General features: G+C 35.7%; 3 protein-coding genes across 4 annotated transcripts; 1 reads left to right on the forward strand and 2 right to left on the reverse strand.

Moving 5' to 3' along the window:
• Positions 1 to 5,479: 5,479 nt before the first annotated feature.
• Positions 5,480 to 8,764, reverse strand: LOC106312489. 2 transcript variants are annotated; one of them, XM_013750036.1, is made up of 5 exons: positions 8,448 to 8,764; positions 7,198 to 8,219; positions 6,996 to 7,094; positions 6,755 to 6,929; positions 5,480 to 6,447 (listed from the first exon to the last, which is right to left on the reverse strand). In XM_013750036.1, exons 1-5 carry the CDS (start codon positions 8,620 to 8,622, stop codon positions 5,591 to 5,593), a joined length of 2,328 nt encoding a protein of 775 aa, XP_013605490.1. In that variant the 5' UTR covers positions 8,623 to 8,764; the 3' UTR covers positions 5,480 to 5,590. The 2 variants fall into 2 exon arrangements, with proteins under 2 accessions (XP_013605490.1, XP_013605489.1); XM_013750035.1 differs by having other exon boundaries at positions 8,397 to 8,756.
• Positions 8,765 to 10,242: 1,478 nt separating this feature from the next.
• LOC106312600 (NAC domain-containing protein 62-like) lies at positions 10,243 to 12,532 on the reverse strand. Its single transcript, XM_013750172.1, has 5 exons — positions 12,152 to 12,532; positions 11,704 to 11,984; positions 11,369 to 11,623; positions 10,787 to 11,263; positions 10,243 to 10,698 (listed from the first exon to the last, which is right to left on the reverse strand). Exons 1-5 carry the CDS (start codon positions 12,336 to 12,338, stop codon positions 10,507 to 10,509), a joined length of 1,392 nt encoding a protein of 463 aa, XP_013605626.1. The 5' UTR covers positions 12,339 to 12,532; the 3' UTR covers positions 10,243 to 10,506.
• A 2,997-nt stretch (positions 12,533 to 15,529) lies between these two features.
• LOC106310979 lies at positions 15,530 to 16,267 on the forward strand. The gene is made up of 2 exons (XM_013748207.1): positions 15,530 to 15,724; positions 15,820 to 16,267. The coding sequence occupies exons 1-2, from the start codon at positions 15,635 to 15,637 to the stop codon at positions 16,111 to 16,113; spliced, it is 384 nt and encodes a 127-aa protein (XP_013603661.1). The 5' UTR covers positions 15,530 to 15,634; the 3' UTR covers positions 16,114 to 16,267.
• The last annotated feature ends 1,938 nt before the right edge of the window (positions 16,268 to 18,205 follow it).

The following is an 18,205-nucleotide window of genomic DNA, read 5'->3' on the forward strand; positions in this document are numbered from 1 at the left end:
CTAAAAGCCTAGTGAAATTACATCTCAGCCCCTTGTGACCAAACAAAAAAACAGAAGCCATTTTTATGAATATAGCCCTAGTAAATCGTCTGAGTCGTCTGAGATGTTGGAAGTCGTCTGGACGACTGAAGTGTAAGTCGTCTGGTACCGGTTTATTTTAAAAATAATTTATAAATCTTGTAAAAAAATATTTTGATGCGTGAAAAATAAAAATCAAGTAATTATAAACAGTTTTAAGTGATATAAATTAAGATATGATAAAATTGATTTGTTTTGAAGATAGATGAGTGGAAGTAGTGAATCATGAAATACTTTGGTTTAGGAGTTTGGCAAACATATGTTGTAGTATTGTATGTATTGTTAGGGTTAGATTTTGGAAAACTAAAATGTTTTTTTCAAAAATTAGTTTTCACCTATATGTGTTTATTTATGTGTATAGTAAACACTTTTCAAGTTTGATTTGATTTTATGAAGTCTTTAATTAGATAATTAAGTTTAGGGGTTATGTTTAGGGTGTGGACGACTTATATTTCAGTCGTCTGTTGAATAATTTACTCGGACGACTTACATTTCAGTCGTCTGGTGAAGAAATTAAAACAGACGACTTACATGTAAGTCGTCCAGAAGAGTTTAATATTTTTAGCGGGAAATTAAATATTTTTAGCGGGAAACTAAAATAGAAGACTTTCCAGACGACTTACAAGTAAGTCGTCTGGTTTAAATTATTTAAGCGGGAAAATATTTTTTTTAAAAAATTTTAGGCGGGAATATTTGGACGACTTACATGTAAGTCGTCTGTTTTAATTTCTTCACCAGACGACTGAAATGTAAGTCGTCCGAGTAAATTATTCAACAGACGACTGAAATATAAGTCGTCCACACCCTAAACATAACCCCTAAACTTAATTATCTAATTAAAGACTTCATAAAATCAAATCAAACTTGAAAAGTGTTTACTATACACATAAATAAACACATATAGGTGAAAACTAATTTTTGAAAAAAACATTTTAGTTTTCCAAAATCTAACCCTAACAATACATACAATACTACAACATATGTTTGCCAAACTCCTAAACCAAAGTATTTCACGATTCACTACTTCCACTCATTTATCTTCAAAACAAATCAATTTTATCATATCTTAATTTATATCACTTAAAACTGTTTATAATTACCTTGATTTTTTTTTTCACGCATCAAAATATTTTTTTACAAGATTTATAAATTATTTTTAAAATAAACTGGTACCAGACGACTTACACTTCAGTCGTCCAGACGACTTCCAACATCTCAGACGACTCAGACGATTTACTGGGGCTATATCCGTAAAAATAGCTTCTGTTTTTTTGTTTGGTCACAAGGGGTTAAGCTGTAATTTCACTAGGCTTTTAGGTTAGTTTTGCATTTGATTCAAGTTTGGGTATAAGTTTGGGGTTAAAATCAAGTTGTGGGTTAGTTTTGGCACTCTTTATTAATCCATATCCATGCATTCAGGATACATACTAGATCAATAACCACACATGCATGTATATAATAAGATTATATACATATCTTCATATGTAATTAGAGAGATTTTAGTTAATAGCTGCATAACATTATGAAGATAATGTTTTCTGAGATGATTCTTCAGAGGAGGACCAATCGCTTCACGCTGAAGATCATTTGACAGTTTCTTGTGGAAAGACTTTGAGAGATCGCCTGTCAAACCTTCTCAAAAAGTTCAATATATGTCTTCTTCTCCTTTAGGTAGGGGTCGTGGAAATAAACACAGCCCTGGGCGTAGGGGACGTGGAAGCCGAGGCAAGATATCTGGTTTTTCTCATTCCCTCCAACTTTAAAAAGTTTATCATCTAGACCTTATGGTCTTCCTTCTATCATCATGCTTGTTGTTGGCTTTTAAGTGCTTATGTTGCTATATTTATAAAACTTTGTTTCACTGCATGGATCATTGCTTGTAACTTTAGTTTTAATTTTAATTTTATTTAGAAAGCCTTTTAAAAATAAAAAGCTCCATAACATTTTGATTTATGTTTTTCCACCAATGTATAAATTTGGATCAGCTGGAAAAAACGCCTTAGAGCATCTCCAACCCACTTCTATGGTAGAAATCTCTAAAATCGAGAAAAAAAATAGAAATGAAGTTTTTGTTATAATAGAGGAACACATTGGAGCAAAAACTTCATCTCTATTTTAGAACTCTCTATTATATAAGTGAGTTGGAGATGGTCTTAAATAATTAAAATCAAGTGGGGTCAGCTGACCCCACTCCCTTCAATACGCCTCCGCCCCTGCTTATAATCGAAGGAAGAAAGTATATGTTTTACATTTAACTAGGCAATAACCCGCGCCTTGCGCGGAATGTGATTATTAGTTTCGTTATTTTTTAATAAGAAGACATTAATCTGTTTAATCTGGATATCGGTTCGGTTTTAGGTTTTTTTTTTTGTTTTTAATCTTCTAAAATATAACTATCATTTTAAATCAATATTTATTTGGTTTGTTCGGTTAAAATGTTTTATGTTTTTGTTTTTGTTTTTCCTGTGATAATCAAAAAATTACTATTATTTGTTTGTTTTCATGTTATGATCCCTAGATAGTCGTGATGTCGAACAAATGGTTTCATATTATAGTTTCTAAACGAATAATAGTTAAAAAAAAACAAAATTATTAAGACAAATCATTTTACTACAATTTAATTGATAGTGAAAGAAGAATTAAGAAAAAGAATATTTTAACTTCCAAAAAATTAGATATTTTACTTGTGGTAAATGCTTAGTTATAAGGTGCTCACGTCAATGTGCACATATATGTGTATGTAAAAATATATAAAGATGGTTGATAAATATATAAAGATACTGTTAATTAATATTAAATAACATTTTTTCTAAATAATACATGAAAAATAAAATTCTTAAAATGAAATTATTTAAAAACAAAAATATTGTAAAATTTATATAAACTATAATATATAACTTATCTATAATTCTTTAAATATATGTATATATATATGCATATAACGGATATTGCATTTTAGTATTTGATTTGCTTCGTAGAGTAACGGATATCCGGATTTTTCGGTTCGAGTCAAAACGGATAACGAATCGAATCAAAATGTATGAATAATTTGTATAGTTCTATTCGTAAACAGTAAAAATAACGTAAAGAAGAATCATGCAGTGAGAACGCATTTATTACGATGCTTCTACACGTGACATGTGTTTATTTTAGTATGAACGCATTTATTACGATGCTTCTACACGTAACATATGTCCAGTTTAGGGTGAATGCATTTATTACAGTGTTTTCTATTTTAATATATAAGGGATACACAATTGTTTATCTACATGTGACATACGTTCATTTTAGTGTGAACGAATTTATTACAATGCTTCTACATATGACATGTATCCAGTTTAGTGTGAACGCATTTATTACAATGATTCTTTAAAGGATTAAGACAGTATAACACCTTTCCATATAACAGCTTCAAATACGCAAAGATACAAGTTACCAAAAAAATACGCAAAGATACCATAATTTAAATGAAAATAAATTCCAAACTCAATACGTACAATAACATTTATAATAACTTGTTTTCATATAATTTTAGAAAAATTTAAATTAAAATGAAATTATGCGTCTAGCGCATCGTAATCTAGTTAATACTTAAATACCAGTTCTTCCTCAAATAGTGAAATGACATAGTTAATCATTAAAATGAGGAATACGGAAATTTAGTTACTGTATACTATACTGAGATGTTTTCTATCCGCGCTTTTTTTGGTCAATGATGTTTTCTATCCGCTTAAAAAATGCAAATAGCATGAACATGGTATATTTATACCTACATGTTATTTAACAAAAGATCACTTTCCACATGTACTTAAATAATTAGCTCAAGCCTCGCACGATTGATCCTCTAGACAATATTAAGAAGATAAATAACAATACTCTTCAAATTCATCAAAAATACATCAGGTATTCCATGTTTTCCAATTAAAACAGATAATGGGCAAGGAACATGAAATCACGACTTTACAATCAGAGGAGTTTATCCTACAACCAGAACACATGCAAAGCACTCGTTATGATGCTGAAGGACATCTTGACGCTTTGGTTCAATGGAAAGGTTTATCGGTTCATGAGAGTTGATAGATGCGAATGAAGGATATTTCTAGAGACTTTCCTCGATTTGATCTTGAGGACAAGTTCATTCTCACCGAGGAGATATTGATAAGAGCTGGAGATGTTATTATTGTAAGAGATTGAAGAAGAAGAGCTTAGAAACTGACGTGGACAAGATTCAAGAGAAAAAAGATCAACAACTTCAACAAGAAACGGCGATGGCCGTTTGAAGTTTTTTTTGTAAGGTTGGATTGTTTTATTAAGCCATCTAGGCAAAGAGTTCTAAACAATGAGAAATAGCAAAACAAATGTAAGAGAAGAGATATACCAGTAGGGATCCAAAATAAATTAACACATCTATTTTGCATATTGATGACTAAAGATTTTTCATATTAATCCAAGAACACCAGGCTTCAGGTTGAATTGAGAATGATTGTCACTCTCTTTTTAATACTCCAGTAAGAACCACCGAGACAAGACAACTTTTTATATTGTTTTATTGATAATAATAGAGTCAAAGAGGTTACCGTTCCATAAAATTTGATGCTGCCTTTTGAAGTAATCATAGTTTGCAGCAAGACTATGTCACCATCACATGAAGACCATCAACGATTGAAGCCGATAAGACCCGTCTGCAGTAGATTTGTCAATTGCTCTTTTTAAACGGTTCAAATTGAACCAAAGTTTTTTGTTTTTCCATATCCATTGGCAGAAGCACACAAAAACAATCAAAAACTTTGCAAAATTTTAAAAAAAAAATGACAATCAAGCAAACTAAGTAACCAGAGGTAAATTAAATTAAAGAAAGAGAAGCAAAACTATTCCAACAAGCCGATGACGAAGCTATAGAAGCCTTAGCCATCGGCTTGAAACTATAGAGTCGGAGTTTGAAGTTAGTTAGAGTTTGTTAATGTCGAGTCATTATTGAGCTATATATAAATAATACACCCTAGAGTTGTAAAAGGTTTTGCTTTTTTAGTACATTTGGGTCCTTGGTTTGTAAACCTTGATATTGGGCTTTTCTCGTTGTATTTGACAAGTTAAGATATAATACAAAGAGATAGTTAATGGTATCTTGTTCCTTATCAAAAAGTCTTCTGTCAAACTGACAAAGTTAATGGGTAGGAAGACTAAATGTTTACAAATTAACAATATACTATATATTTATATACTTTTATTAAATATCATGATTCACAAAAAAATATTATTATTTTGTTTTACAATATACATACATGGCCTTTCTACGTGAAAGTTGCACAAGTTTTTGTGTGTGTTTGTGGCCCCAGAGTGCAATTAGTTCGGTGTCTTCAGCGGAGCAATAGGCTACTTGACTAGTTGTAAAGCTTTGAAAGATAAAAACTGCAAACCGCATTATGAATAAGAGTTCATTTAATGTTGTTTATTTATACACTAACAAAGCCACTAAAGGATCGAAACTTCTTGTCCAAGAAAGTTCCAGTACTCAGTCATCCTTGAGGACATGTTCCCAATCCGAGGTCGGGCTCTCGTAGCCGTTGTCGTATGCAGATGGTTCAGTATTAGCGCACGTCTCTATCTGTGAGTTTCCACCTATTGTCATCGTCGAGCCTGACAAGAGATAATCACACCTTTGTGTTCTGTTTCTTGGCTGGTCACTGTCTGAATCTGATTCGAAATCTGAATCGGAATCAGAATCAAAGTCCACGCTGTTGAGAGATTTCTGAACTTGCTCAGCTTCCCGGCGTTTTAGTACCTGGAATCTACCCGTAAAATCACTCAAATGGCTGCTTCTGCCAATAATAGCCATCTCAGAAGCCTCTGGATTGTCTTCCTGGTCATCCATTCTTGTCTCTGAGGAGTTAAGTGACTTGAGTTTGCCATTTGTTTCCTGCTGCTCCAGAATCTGAAACCCGTCTATAACACCAATGTCTGGATCCGGGAAGTTCTGAGACTTGAGTTTGCCCTTTGTTTCCTGCTGCTTCAGAATCTGAAACCTGTCTATAACATCATCATGGCTTTCCTCTGTGGTGGATACAGGGAACTCCTGCTTTATCGTGTCCGGTATCTGAACACCAGGCTTGAAGTTTCCATGATTTTCCTGTTCTAAACAGCCGGTGAAGCTGCTGGACATAACTGAGAGCACTGCACCAACGGGAGCAGAGTTGAATCTAGAGCTTTGTGGTGCGTCATGCCACATTGTAACTACATTGTTCCCACAATTGCTCCCGTGTTTGATGATTGGTTCAGCCGTCTCCTGCTCTACCTTGTTTATGATGGAAACTGATTTCTGAGGGTTAAGAAAAGGTTCCAGCTTGAAGGTTGATGCATCTGCAGAGACCTCTGAGAAAAGTAAAAGATGAAGTGTTAAAACAAATACTTTTGAAGCGTATTCGCAGGATGATGTGCAGGGTTCATTTCTTATACTATATCTACACCTGTTAGCCAATTTTTAAATTTTTCTAGCCATTAGAGAAAGATACAAAACCGGTCGTCTACACATGATTTACTTGATTATTGAAATGGACCTGAGACTAACAGAATCCTAATCTCATCTACCAGCATTTTGGAGAAAATGCTCTTGCAATCCAGCTCTAGTAGTGATTAATACTATCAGACAAAGGAGACGGTTAGTTTGAAAGTTACAAACCTCTATTCTGCAATTTGAGATTAACAGTCTCTTTCTGAATCCGATGGTACCGAGCCAGGCAAGTTGTGGAGCATAAGGCAGCTTCCGTTTCAAGCCAGAGATTCTTGTACAAAAGAGTTTGTGGGTGGTTTTCTTCACCATCAGGAAACTTGGAAGCAAGTATGTTCTTAATACTCTGCAAAGTTAAGATTACGTTACGAGTTTACAAATATGCAAAAAAAAGTACCATGTAAATAAATACCTGCGTCATCTCATCCTTATCTACAGATTTTTTAAAGCCAAAGCTATCCAGTGGCTTGACATTAAACCCTTGAAACTCTTTAGCAACTACATTTGGGGCCTGAAAAGGGTATCGTTAAGCAACTAACAGCAAACAAGAACAAGCAGCGTGTATGTTCTAGTGAAAAGCCAAATAGGTCCGGATCATAGCACAAATCAAGTACCTCGTTAAGGTCGGCCACATTTGGTAAGGAAACATGCATAGCTTGTGTTGGAACTGATGCTTCACCTGCTAACGTCTTGTTACAGGTGATTTTCTTTGAACACCTAGTGAGATTCTCTACTACTTTATCAAGACTCTCAAGTTGTTCTGGCTTCAGTAAGCTTCCATTGTTGAAACATTCATAAACAAGCACTTCTGACAGATTATGCAAGGCACTAACCACGGAAGAAACTCTTGTAGAAGAAGCCGGGGATGTGAAACCTCCTTGATCACATAGAGGTGATTGACCAGTTGAGACACCGTCTGCATTCGATCTACTACTCCCTTTGATACCAACATCTGGCAACAACTCGGACTTGTTATCAAACTGTTCCAAGAGCTTACATGTCTTGGCTTGAACATCTTCACTAGGTTGATTAGCACTAGCTTCAGAAAGGGTTTCATAGCTGACAGCTGACTGAGCAGCATTCCTGTTATCGGCTTTCATTGACTCACTTCCCTCAGAAGATACCATGAAGTGGTTCCAAGATCCATGATCATCACAATTTAAATCAAACTGTAGCATCCGGGGAATCTTTGAACTAGTTGAGCCAACTGTCCCGTCGCCAAGATCTGGATTCTCCGACAAAGGACCAAGCACGGGTTCAACAGAAGCACCGGATTGAATATACTCAGGCGAAACATTGTGACCGAATGATCTTCCATCAGAGAAAGCTTCTGTTTTGAAGGTCGGCAAAAGCATAGAGGGAACACATAAGTAAGGCACCACAGGAGGAGGAGGACACACACTTTCATGCGTACCATAGCCAGAACCAGAACCAGAACAGGAATGTCCAGGTCCAGGACGGTTGAGATCAAAAGCATTGGTAGTAGCACAAACACCAGAAGGAGGGATAGGCACATAGAAAGGCTCCTGAGAGTTTCTGATAAGCATGTCAGCTAAAGAAGACACTGTAGCTGAGCTATAAGGAGGCTTCAAATATCCACCCTTGTTGTCTTTGCTAGAATCTTCACCCCCGTGACCTGCAGAGACAATATAATCATTAAACTTTTTATGTAAATTCATGATCATATCACACGCTAACATAAACATCCATCAAAACTAGACTCATCTCTCTACAGTTCGAAACCCTCACAGTTAAACTCCCAAATTTGATTTGATTAAAATATATTATATATTATATATATATATATATATACCGGGTCGAGTGACAAACGATACTAAAGGCACCGGAGGGCCAGTATAATCACCAGACGACGGCGATCGGTGATGAGGAATCATCGGATCAAACCCTACTCGTGTTTGATCGTAGGACTCGACAGGATGGGTTGCGAGAAACGCGGGGGTAGAAGCTGGCGGATTAGGAGAAAGCCAGTACGGGTGCGGTGCTCCAGCAAAACCGCCGTAGCTAAATCCGTCTGCCATCTCCGGTGAAGAAGAAGAAGAAGGAAAAGTGATTATGCAGCAGCTAAGTGGTGAGGATTGGCTTTGAAGTTAGTCGAAATCAGAATCTTCCTAATGGGGCCAGAGGTCTTATAGGGTTTTAACGTCATTATCTACGCGATTTAATGGCGATTAGTTTCTAGATAATCACGATTTATTTTAAATACAGGTTATACCGGACCGATAAACAATGGGAATTTAGATAATTATCATTTAGATCATCACGATTTATTAAAAATGCAGGTAATATCGGAACGAAAAACATTGGAAATTTAGATAATTATCATTTGATATTTATCTGAATAAAGAAGTAAACATTTCTTCTTCTTTTTTTTTTTTTGGGGCAAACAAAACGAACATTTTATCAATGTTTTGAAACCCGAAGTGGAATCGCGGTTGAACCGGTAAACCCGGTGACTTAGAAAAAATCCTATTTGAGTTTTGTGAAAAATCCAATATTTAGAAATCCACAAAAACCCGTAAAAATTCAGTAAAACCCGGAATCTGATACCAGTTGAACCATCGGTTGACCCAATAAATAACTTTTATTTCTTTTTTTTTTAGTTTTTAGATGTTTTATATTCTAAGTTTTTAATTAAAAACTTAGGTGCTGACAAAAAAAATTTAAGTTTTCCTTTTTCAGTTTTATATATGTGATTTTTAGATTTTGATGAAGATTTCTCTATGCCACCTGAAGAAAATGAAGTGAACGATGGTAGAGAGAGCCAAAATTAGTTGATGTGATTTGGTGTTAGTTTATTTCCGTTATTAACAATTTATTACAATGATTTTTTTACCTTTGGTTTATTTTATATTTGAAGTTTAATTTATTATTCATTTAGAAACTTAAATATTTATAAATTTGATGTCTTGATTTTTTTTAGATGTCATAACTCTTACCTTGTTAGAGAAAATTTTAAATAGTCTAAATTATTTTTTTGATATTTTGTATGTCAAATGAAAATATAAATATAAAAATTATTTAAACATAAAATATATACATATCCAAACTATTATTTTATGTTTTAAAATATATTTAGAAAATATTAAACTTTAGTTTCTATATTTTTATTTACATAGCTGATATATTATTATATAATAAAATTAATTCATTTATCAACTTGTGGTTTACCTGCGGTCGACCCAGTGACCCAGTAACCCGGTAAGTCGTCCGGTTCAGTGTCCGGATCGGATTTAAAAACATTGCATTTTATATACTTCCTATTTTTATAAAAAAGTTTCGTTTGAATATTTTTTTTCTTGATCAAACCAACATTTAGTGCATACTACTTGTATGAATATGAAACGAGCATATGAGTTGCATGCCATTGATAAAGACAATGAACTGGCCGCCAAAAACTTCAAACATTTTTATCTGTTGATCTTGTTCACAGACTTCCTTCTGTCTAAACTAGCCATCCTTGGGGTAATCATCCGAAGTAATTGCATGTTTAGTCGTAGATGTAACTTCTAGAGAAACGTATGCAGGTTTCTCCTGAGGTTAGTCTTTGATCTAATTCTCGACGGGTGGTTCTTGGTATAAACATGAAAATGTTTGTTTCCTTTGTGCTAAGTACCATTCGGAAAAAATATACGAATAGCTCAATAGTAATCTTCGCTATTTCATTGTCAAGTGGGTAAAAAGAAACGCGTTTCAAAAAGCCTAATTATGTAACAAGAACTCCCTAATATAAATCAAGAGAAGTAGCTAGCTAGAGTCTTAACATCTCATCATAACGTTATACATGTATACAACCAAATACCCTCTCGTACACTCGCCCCCTGATAAGGTGAAAACTGAAACCAAAACCAAATAAAAAAGAACCTGGTTCGAACATAATATATACACATATAAGGTTTCAGTTTTCAGATCATCACGGAAGCTCGGACGTCTGCGGTTAGACTGCAAACTGACATCAAGAACAGGATTGCAACTACGGCCGCTCTAAGAAGTCCCCCGGATGAACACCTCACGGACACAAACTTTTTAAACAATAATCCGGTTCTGTTCTGTGATTGCTTCCCCTTCTTCATGGTCTCTCCATCCCTATCCTCAACCTGTGTGTAGCATTCATTCGTTAAGGTGTAAAAAAAAAAAAAAAAGAGAAAACCGAATAATTCATGCGAAGGTGGTTATTATTCTCACCTCTCGCTTGATAGTCTGAAGCTCTAGACTTTTCGCTCTAATACCTTCAAGGTTCCTTTGCAGACGCAACCTTTTTGCGGCACTTCCATGGACCATATAGCTAGTGGCACAACCTGAGGGTTGTTGCTGCCGAGCCTGTAACTTGATGATACCTGTTCTTGAAACATCATTACTCATGGAGTGCTGTGCATATGCAATCTGATGTGGCGCTGACTCTTCCTGCTCTGGAACTGCTTCGTCTGGGAGATCGAGAATCGAGTCCACAAAGTCGGATATATATGTATCCACCTCGTTTGTACCGCACTGAGTCTGAACCTGGGAGCTGTTGTTGTGATTCCCTGAAAAGTCACTCAAGCCAGACTGAAATGCGTTGAGAGAGAATCCAAGCTCGGATTGGAGTTGAGAGTGTGATGGGGAGAACATTTTGTAGTTCAGTGACTCCAGCTCCGGAAAAGACAAATCATCAATATCTCCAAGCTGTGATTCAATATTAAAAAAAAAAAAAAAAAACTCCTTTAGTTTGCAAAACCTACACTTAAGACAACATTTATCTCAAAGAAAAAAACTCTGCAATGTCCTCACCTGGGCGGTTGTAGCCTCAACGCAAGCACCGATACGAGAATCACCGGAGACTACAAGAGAAGATTCCGCGATGTCAAAACGCTTCACGTCTTCTGTTTTAACAACCACTGATACGTGAGATCTAGTCTCATCAGGGGAAGATGTTGCACCAGCTGGAGACAAGACATCCTGGTCTGCAGCTTCATCCAACTTTGAATCTTCATCAGCTAAACCCAACTCGGGTTTCTTGAACAATTTGCATATAACAAACGGACTCTGCATATATATAACCAAATATGGTTTGCAAATGGGTTACATACACACCTCTACATGTGTTGTTGCATCATTTTATTTACCTGGCCAGGATTGGTGCCACTGGGGTCATCCTCGGTGGCACGGTACTCGTGCATGATCCAGTTGGTTCGTGTCCCCTTGGGAGCTCGACCAGAGTGGAAAACCAGAGTTCTCTTCACGCCGATGATGCTGTTCTTGGCGGATTTGATCTTCCGGTCTTTCCCTGTGGCTTTCCAGTAGCCTGCGATTGTTGCCCGGTTCTGTCTACTTCCGTTTGGGTACTTCCGGTCCAATGGACAGAAGAATAACCACTCTGAGTCGTTTGTCTTAATCACAGAGAAACCTACAACACAAGGTCATGATCACATCAGGAAAATTAAACTGACGTGGCAATCAAACACCCAAAAGCTATAACTCCTTAAACATATTCCTAAAATAGGAAAAGATTATAACTTGGATTCAAGAAGAAGTATAAATCTTGAATCTAAGTAAAAAAAAAAGTTTAGGTACCAGGTAAATCCCAAGGTTCCCATTTGCAGATGTCGATCTCTCGGATGGCTGTGACGTCGTCATCGTGGCCGTTGATTTTCCTCTGGAGATAGAAGCTGACTAGCTCCTCGTCAGTTGGACGGAATCTCAACCCCACTGGTAACGAATCTAACGTTAATACTTTTATATTCTGATTCATAGATGCCATTTTTAACGAATCGGGAGAAGAAGCAGAAACCCAAATACTGAAATATTCCCAGATACGGGTTGGATAAGAAACTTTTTTTTATTATTAGAGATGCGATTCGAAGGTATCGAGAAGAAGAGGACAATAAAATTTTTACAGTTGCCCTAAGATTGGATACGATTTGGTAAAGTGAAGAAGAAGAAGAAGATGGTGAAGTATTTTCATCATTGTGGTCAAAAGTATTATAGAGGTGATGACCGGCGCGTGGGGTCAATTGTTATATACACGCGCCAAATTACGCGGTTTGGGAAATTACTGAAAGTACTATTTTATCCTTGACGATCATTTAAAAAGAGCGTAATACTGAAAAAATCGCAGGGGTAAAGTAGGGAAGTTGATGACATGTAAAGTAAATTGTTAAGTGTTATGTCAGAGTACAAATGATATAATGACACGTGGATACGAGTGAGGAAGTTTCGGTGTCGGCTCCACTTGTTGAGTTTCTCGGATGTTCCTTGGCTTGCGAAAATTGTTTTTGTTTCTTTCGAGCAGTTCAAGTGTTGCAGGCTGAAGCTCAAGCTAAACCAAGAAAAATGCAGATCAAACCGAACAAATGCAAATGCAGAACAAGTGAATCATGCAGAAAAAATGCAGATCAAGCAGATAAAATAATTTATTATAAATTATGAATAACAAAAATAGTTCAAAACTATAAATTATATATTAAAACAATAAAAACTACATCAAAATATCAAAATAAATATCTCAAATATTGTAGAATCAACCGAAATACCCGTAGAATTTTTCATAAGATACTTATATTTCTTATATTTTCATTCTAGTTGATCGAATTTTTTCTTGGAGAACCGGAAGGTTGCGCTAATATTAAACTTTTGGTTGAATTTATCACCGCAAAACTTTCTACTAGTGGATTTAGAATCTTTAAAACAATAATTGGTCATAAAAATTAGTTGACCGTACAACTCAATAAATACTCGTTTTCGGTTAAGAGTTCATTTAAAATTGTCTTCTCTCTCTCTGATAGAATTACAAAATTTCAATCATTTACCTATATATTAACTATTTTAAAACATAAAAAATATTAATTATTTATCTGTGCCGACATTTATGTAGAAAGATTTATATCTTCTTCTTTAGAAAATGTTGTGTTTTGTCGGCGATTGGACATCATGTTTATAATTTTAAAATGACAAAAATAGTATTAATGTGTCCTATATAGTTTGAGCTAATCATCGTACATTATTTATAAAATCAGATAAATATATTTTAAGTTAAGTATTTATAAGAAAATTATTTATTGAAGAAAAAAAACAGATCTTTTTTTCCACAAAAAGACAAAAATATTGAAATGCATGCAGGTCTCCCGTTTGAAGTGCTTTTAAAAACAGAAAAAAGTGAATAGTGATTTAAGTGTGGGAAAACTGCTTATGCGGAATACCTGCATTTGTCCCGCTCTTCCATTCGAACACCTGGTCTCGGACAATGAAAGAACAAAAATGTTCATTCAGACGTGGCTTCACACATTTTTAGTTGTGGATTACAATGATGATACGAGGTAAGACGACCATGACTCTGTCATATGACTCGAAGTCTCCTTCCTTATTCCTTCTCAATTGGCAGTTTATGTCATGCCCTAGTTTTTTTTGGTTATCACTACCGGTGACATTGGGTGACACGTTTGTCTAGAAATGGTTTTGCCGAACGAAAACGATAAGATTCCCATGCTTCGGGGATGTGCAATGATCCTTACTGTACTCCTCGTCTTTCTTACCACAACCGTAAATCATTCCCGACTACCAATTCAGCGGTTTATGCCATTTTGGACTTCCACGCTACGTTTGATTTTACACTATCAGCACCAAATAGCTTGAGATGCAAGTAAGTCTCGCTGACACGGGAGTTTCGTAATGCTGATCAATGATGATGCTAGAGGATGGACCAGGCGATTTGCTTTCTTTTATTAATACGCTTACCTTTATTCAGGGACGGCCTGAGATTTAAAGGGCACAAACAATTTAATAACAACTTTTAAAAGAAATTTAAATAATTTGAAGGTCTATGTTCATATATAGCGACTCGAATCCAATAATATTCACTTGACTATGCTGAATACTGGCTCTGACTTTATTCCAAAGTCATTCAGACCTGGACTAAATTCTTTGCCCTCTCATGCTTGTAAGCCACCCTCTTTCTTCATCATATTAGTCTAACAGGTATATATATATATGTACGTTTCTTCTTGTATCTGTTTATTCCTTTTGAGGACCTTAGTAACCATCTTCTTACTGACCGCAGAATATCACATGCTTAGTGATTGATTGTATATGTTTCTTCCTTTAGTGTTGTTAACACTATAACGGTGTATATTTTCTATTAACATTTTGCTTCAGGCGTGTTCCCTTTTGCTACACTTGTCCATTTCTTATAAGGAATTCGTAGAGATGTCAATTGGGTTCTCCCGTCCCGTCCCGTCCCATCCGGGACCGCTGCGGGTTTGTCTTCGGGCGGGACACGGCGGGCATGTCCCGTGCGGGATGCGGTCCTAAAAATAGCTGCCCAATTCCGGTACCGAACAAGCCCAGTCCCGCAAGGCCCGCTATTCTGCGGGTTATGAATCCCTAGGCCCATACCCGCTCCGCATCGCCAGGCCCGCGGTCCAGTACCCAATTTGACATCTCTAGGAACTCGGTTGGGTTTAGTGCTCTTTTTCTTTTATATCTTGTTGCAGTTACAATCGGCCTACTTAGCTTGCAAGTCTGCGGTAGTTAGTGCTGTCAGTTGGATGATCGTCCCAAAAATTGATATCCATTACCAGTTTACCACTTCCACAGGTTTTATAATTTTATCTAGAACTTACTACTGGTTCTGAGTAATTAAAGATTTACATTTTATTCATCGATTTTTTTTTATTATTATTATTATTATTACTAACGACTAAAAATATAGCGCAAGTCTTTAGGGACGAGAGATCCCCAAAACTTCCATTTGTCCGAGTCTGAGCATATCAATTTCAAATACAGAAACACCTAATTATATGCTCCTGGCTAGGTGTTAAACTCTAATATAAGCCCCTAACCTTCTGTAAATAACTATTCTTAGTCATTTCCAAACTTGAATTATTCAAACCACCCAAGAAAAAAACAAGCGCTATCCGTGAAGTTCGGAATCATCTTCATCTATATAACCTGACTATGTTCTCTTCGTTTGTTCAATCCTCGGGTAATCGAAGAGCAAAATAATTTTTCACACTCCACAGCCTAAACCCAACCCTAAACCACAAAAACTATAAATAAATAATGGGTGGCTGTGCGAGTAGACCCAAGGAGTCAGACATGAACAACGAAGGCTCTGTTCCTAAGCCTGTGTCTGAAAACGTAGTAGCCAAGGTACACAACATAACCATTTAGGTTTTTATAATTTTGAAAAATTAGGTTATAGAACCGTGCTTAACAAGTTATGATGTTTTGGTATGATAATACAGGAGATCAACACAGGAGAAAGCGGTGAGAAACAAAACCAAACAGAGACTACTGAAACAACTTCTGTCGAAGCTAAGGAGACATCTGAGGTCGAACCGACCAAGGAATCAGCTACTGCTGCTGAAGCAGAGGTTGCAGCAGCCGTGGAAGAGTCATCTTCTGCTGGTGAGGTTGCAGCAGCAACTGAGAAAGTGGAGAACGTAGCGGCGGCAACAGAAAACGTTGAGGCGGCTGCACCTGAAAAGGTTGAGGCCGAACCAGTAAAGGAAGAGAAAGAAGCTGTCGTCATTGTTTGATTGGATTAAAGCTGTGGAAAATATTTTGAATGTTGTTGTATACCACCTTGATTTGATTTTCTACTACCTGATTTAATTAACTGGCTTTGGTTGTTCTGTGTATGTCTCAATGGTTCTTCTTTGATTCAATTAAATATAAATCAGTTTTGCTTCATGAGAATTTGATATCAACATTTCCTTAACCGATTTGCTTTTTTTTTTTTTTGTATTTGCTTCTAAGTTCCAAACTTATCGAAAACAATGGAAAACGCGATTTTGACAAGATCTTGTTACTAGCTCTTTTTCCATCTTAACTTTAAAGAGAAAAAGAACATTAACGTCTTCCAAAACAATTTGATTTCTTGATTAGTTCATTTTAACAACTCTTGATTAGCTCTTTAATCTTGTGATCTTACTCCATAACTTATTTACGTACCATGGACTATTCTATCACATAAAGAAAATCCCAAAGAAACAACGAAGAGATAAGTTCAAGTTAAAAATTAATGTTCAAAAAATTGTTAGGTGTTAATGTCTAAAACTATCGAAGAACTTACATTTATATTTCACCAAACAAAACCAATTTCATTAGATATTTGATGGAAGGATACAAGATGGAATACGAGAGCCGACGGAACACAAAGATATCTCTGGAAACAAAGCCCAAAAAGAGAGAAGGTAAAGTCCAAAGAAAAACAACCTAACCCCTGTTCGTTTTCAAAACGCTGCGTCAAAAAACAGCGGCCAAAAATATGAAAGGATTTTAAGTGACAGCTCAGCAACCAATAGGAAAAGAGGGTTGGAATATGCTAATGTTCGCCGCTAGCGACAGCTCAAGGTATGTGCGGGTGACGCTGATTTAAACAGCGACGATAAAATAGAAGAAACGAAGAGCAGCGACACTCGCCGGCGGCAACTCTGTAACAACACTCCACTGAAATTCCTCTCAAATGCTTGTTAATTTTTGGTCGCTGTTCTCTGACGCGCGTTAGAGAAACGAACAGGACTCTACTCTAGTCAAATTAAAACACAAGATTGATATTATTAAAGAGACAACAACTCTACAACTGGGACTGGTGAACCAATCGATACTTGCGAATTTTGCATAGCAATCAGAGACGTTCGAGCTGAACCAAGAACCACATAACTTGAGCAAACCCAACCCTGAAGGGAAACTCTAAGCCAATACAAAAGCAGCAATCGTAGAAAGGAGTGCAAGAGCATACCTACACCAACTCCATAAACTACTAGCTCCCGAATCAAAAAAAATCAAGCCGAACATAGCACCCAAGATATAAGGACCAAGGAAGATGAAAATTCACTTGAAAAAAAACGTCATCGACCCAAACATGTGATCGATAGAACAAGAAATGCTCACCTCCTCGCAAGAGAATGATGATCGAATACATGCTTCGTCTAGAAACCAAGACCCCAACCCCGAAAGAAAATAAAGTCTAGTAGATACCTCCACAATGAACACAACTCACAAAGACGAACCCAACCAAAAAACTTAGGCAAAAGTGAAGGGACCATAGCTGAAAGAACCAGAGAGTAGTAGAAGCATCCCGACACCAAACTAATAACTACCTTGACTAAACAAGTTGAGAGATAAACACCACACAAACAACGAGCACAGACGATATGAATCAAAGGTGACCTATTAAAAGAAATTTTATAAAAGATTCATACATTAGAACAACATCGCCTTTATAGTAGAGATATCCCCTATATATTATTTGCGAAACATTACAACTTCTTTTTGTAGCCACATGTCATCACTAGGATGATTCTTAGAATTATTAGAGAAATAGGTTGGTCCATCTAATTATATAATAAACTTTTTATTAAACTAACCATAAATTCATTATTAATGTCAATTATTATTTCCTTAAATAAAGATTACGGAATTGCCTAATGTGGGTAAAGTATATATGACAATTAATGATTTTGAATAAAAAAGATCTGATAAAAAAAATGTATCTTCTATCAAATTTGTTTAATTTAAAACTATTAAAATAAATTTAAAAAAACAAAATAACCATATTATAAAAATTTAGATTTTTCTGTATATTTTATATTTTGAATTTTAAAAAATGACTATAAATTACTAAAA

The sequence above is a fragment of the Brassica oleracea genome, chromosome C8 (genome assembly GCF_000695525.1).
Source record: "Brassica oleracea var. oleracea cultivar TO1000 chromosome C8, BOL, whole genome shotgun sequence".
NCBI lineage: Eukaryota > Viridiplantae > Streptophyta > Magnoliopsida > Brassicales > Brassicaceae > Brassica > Brassica oleracea.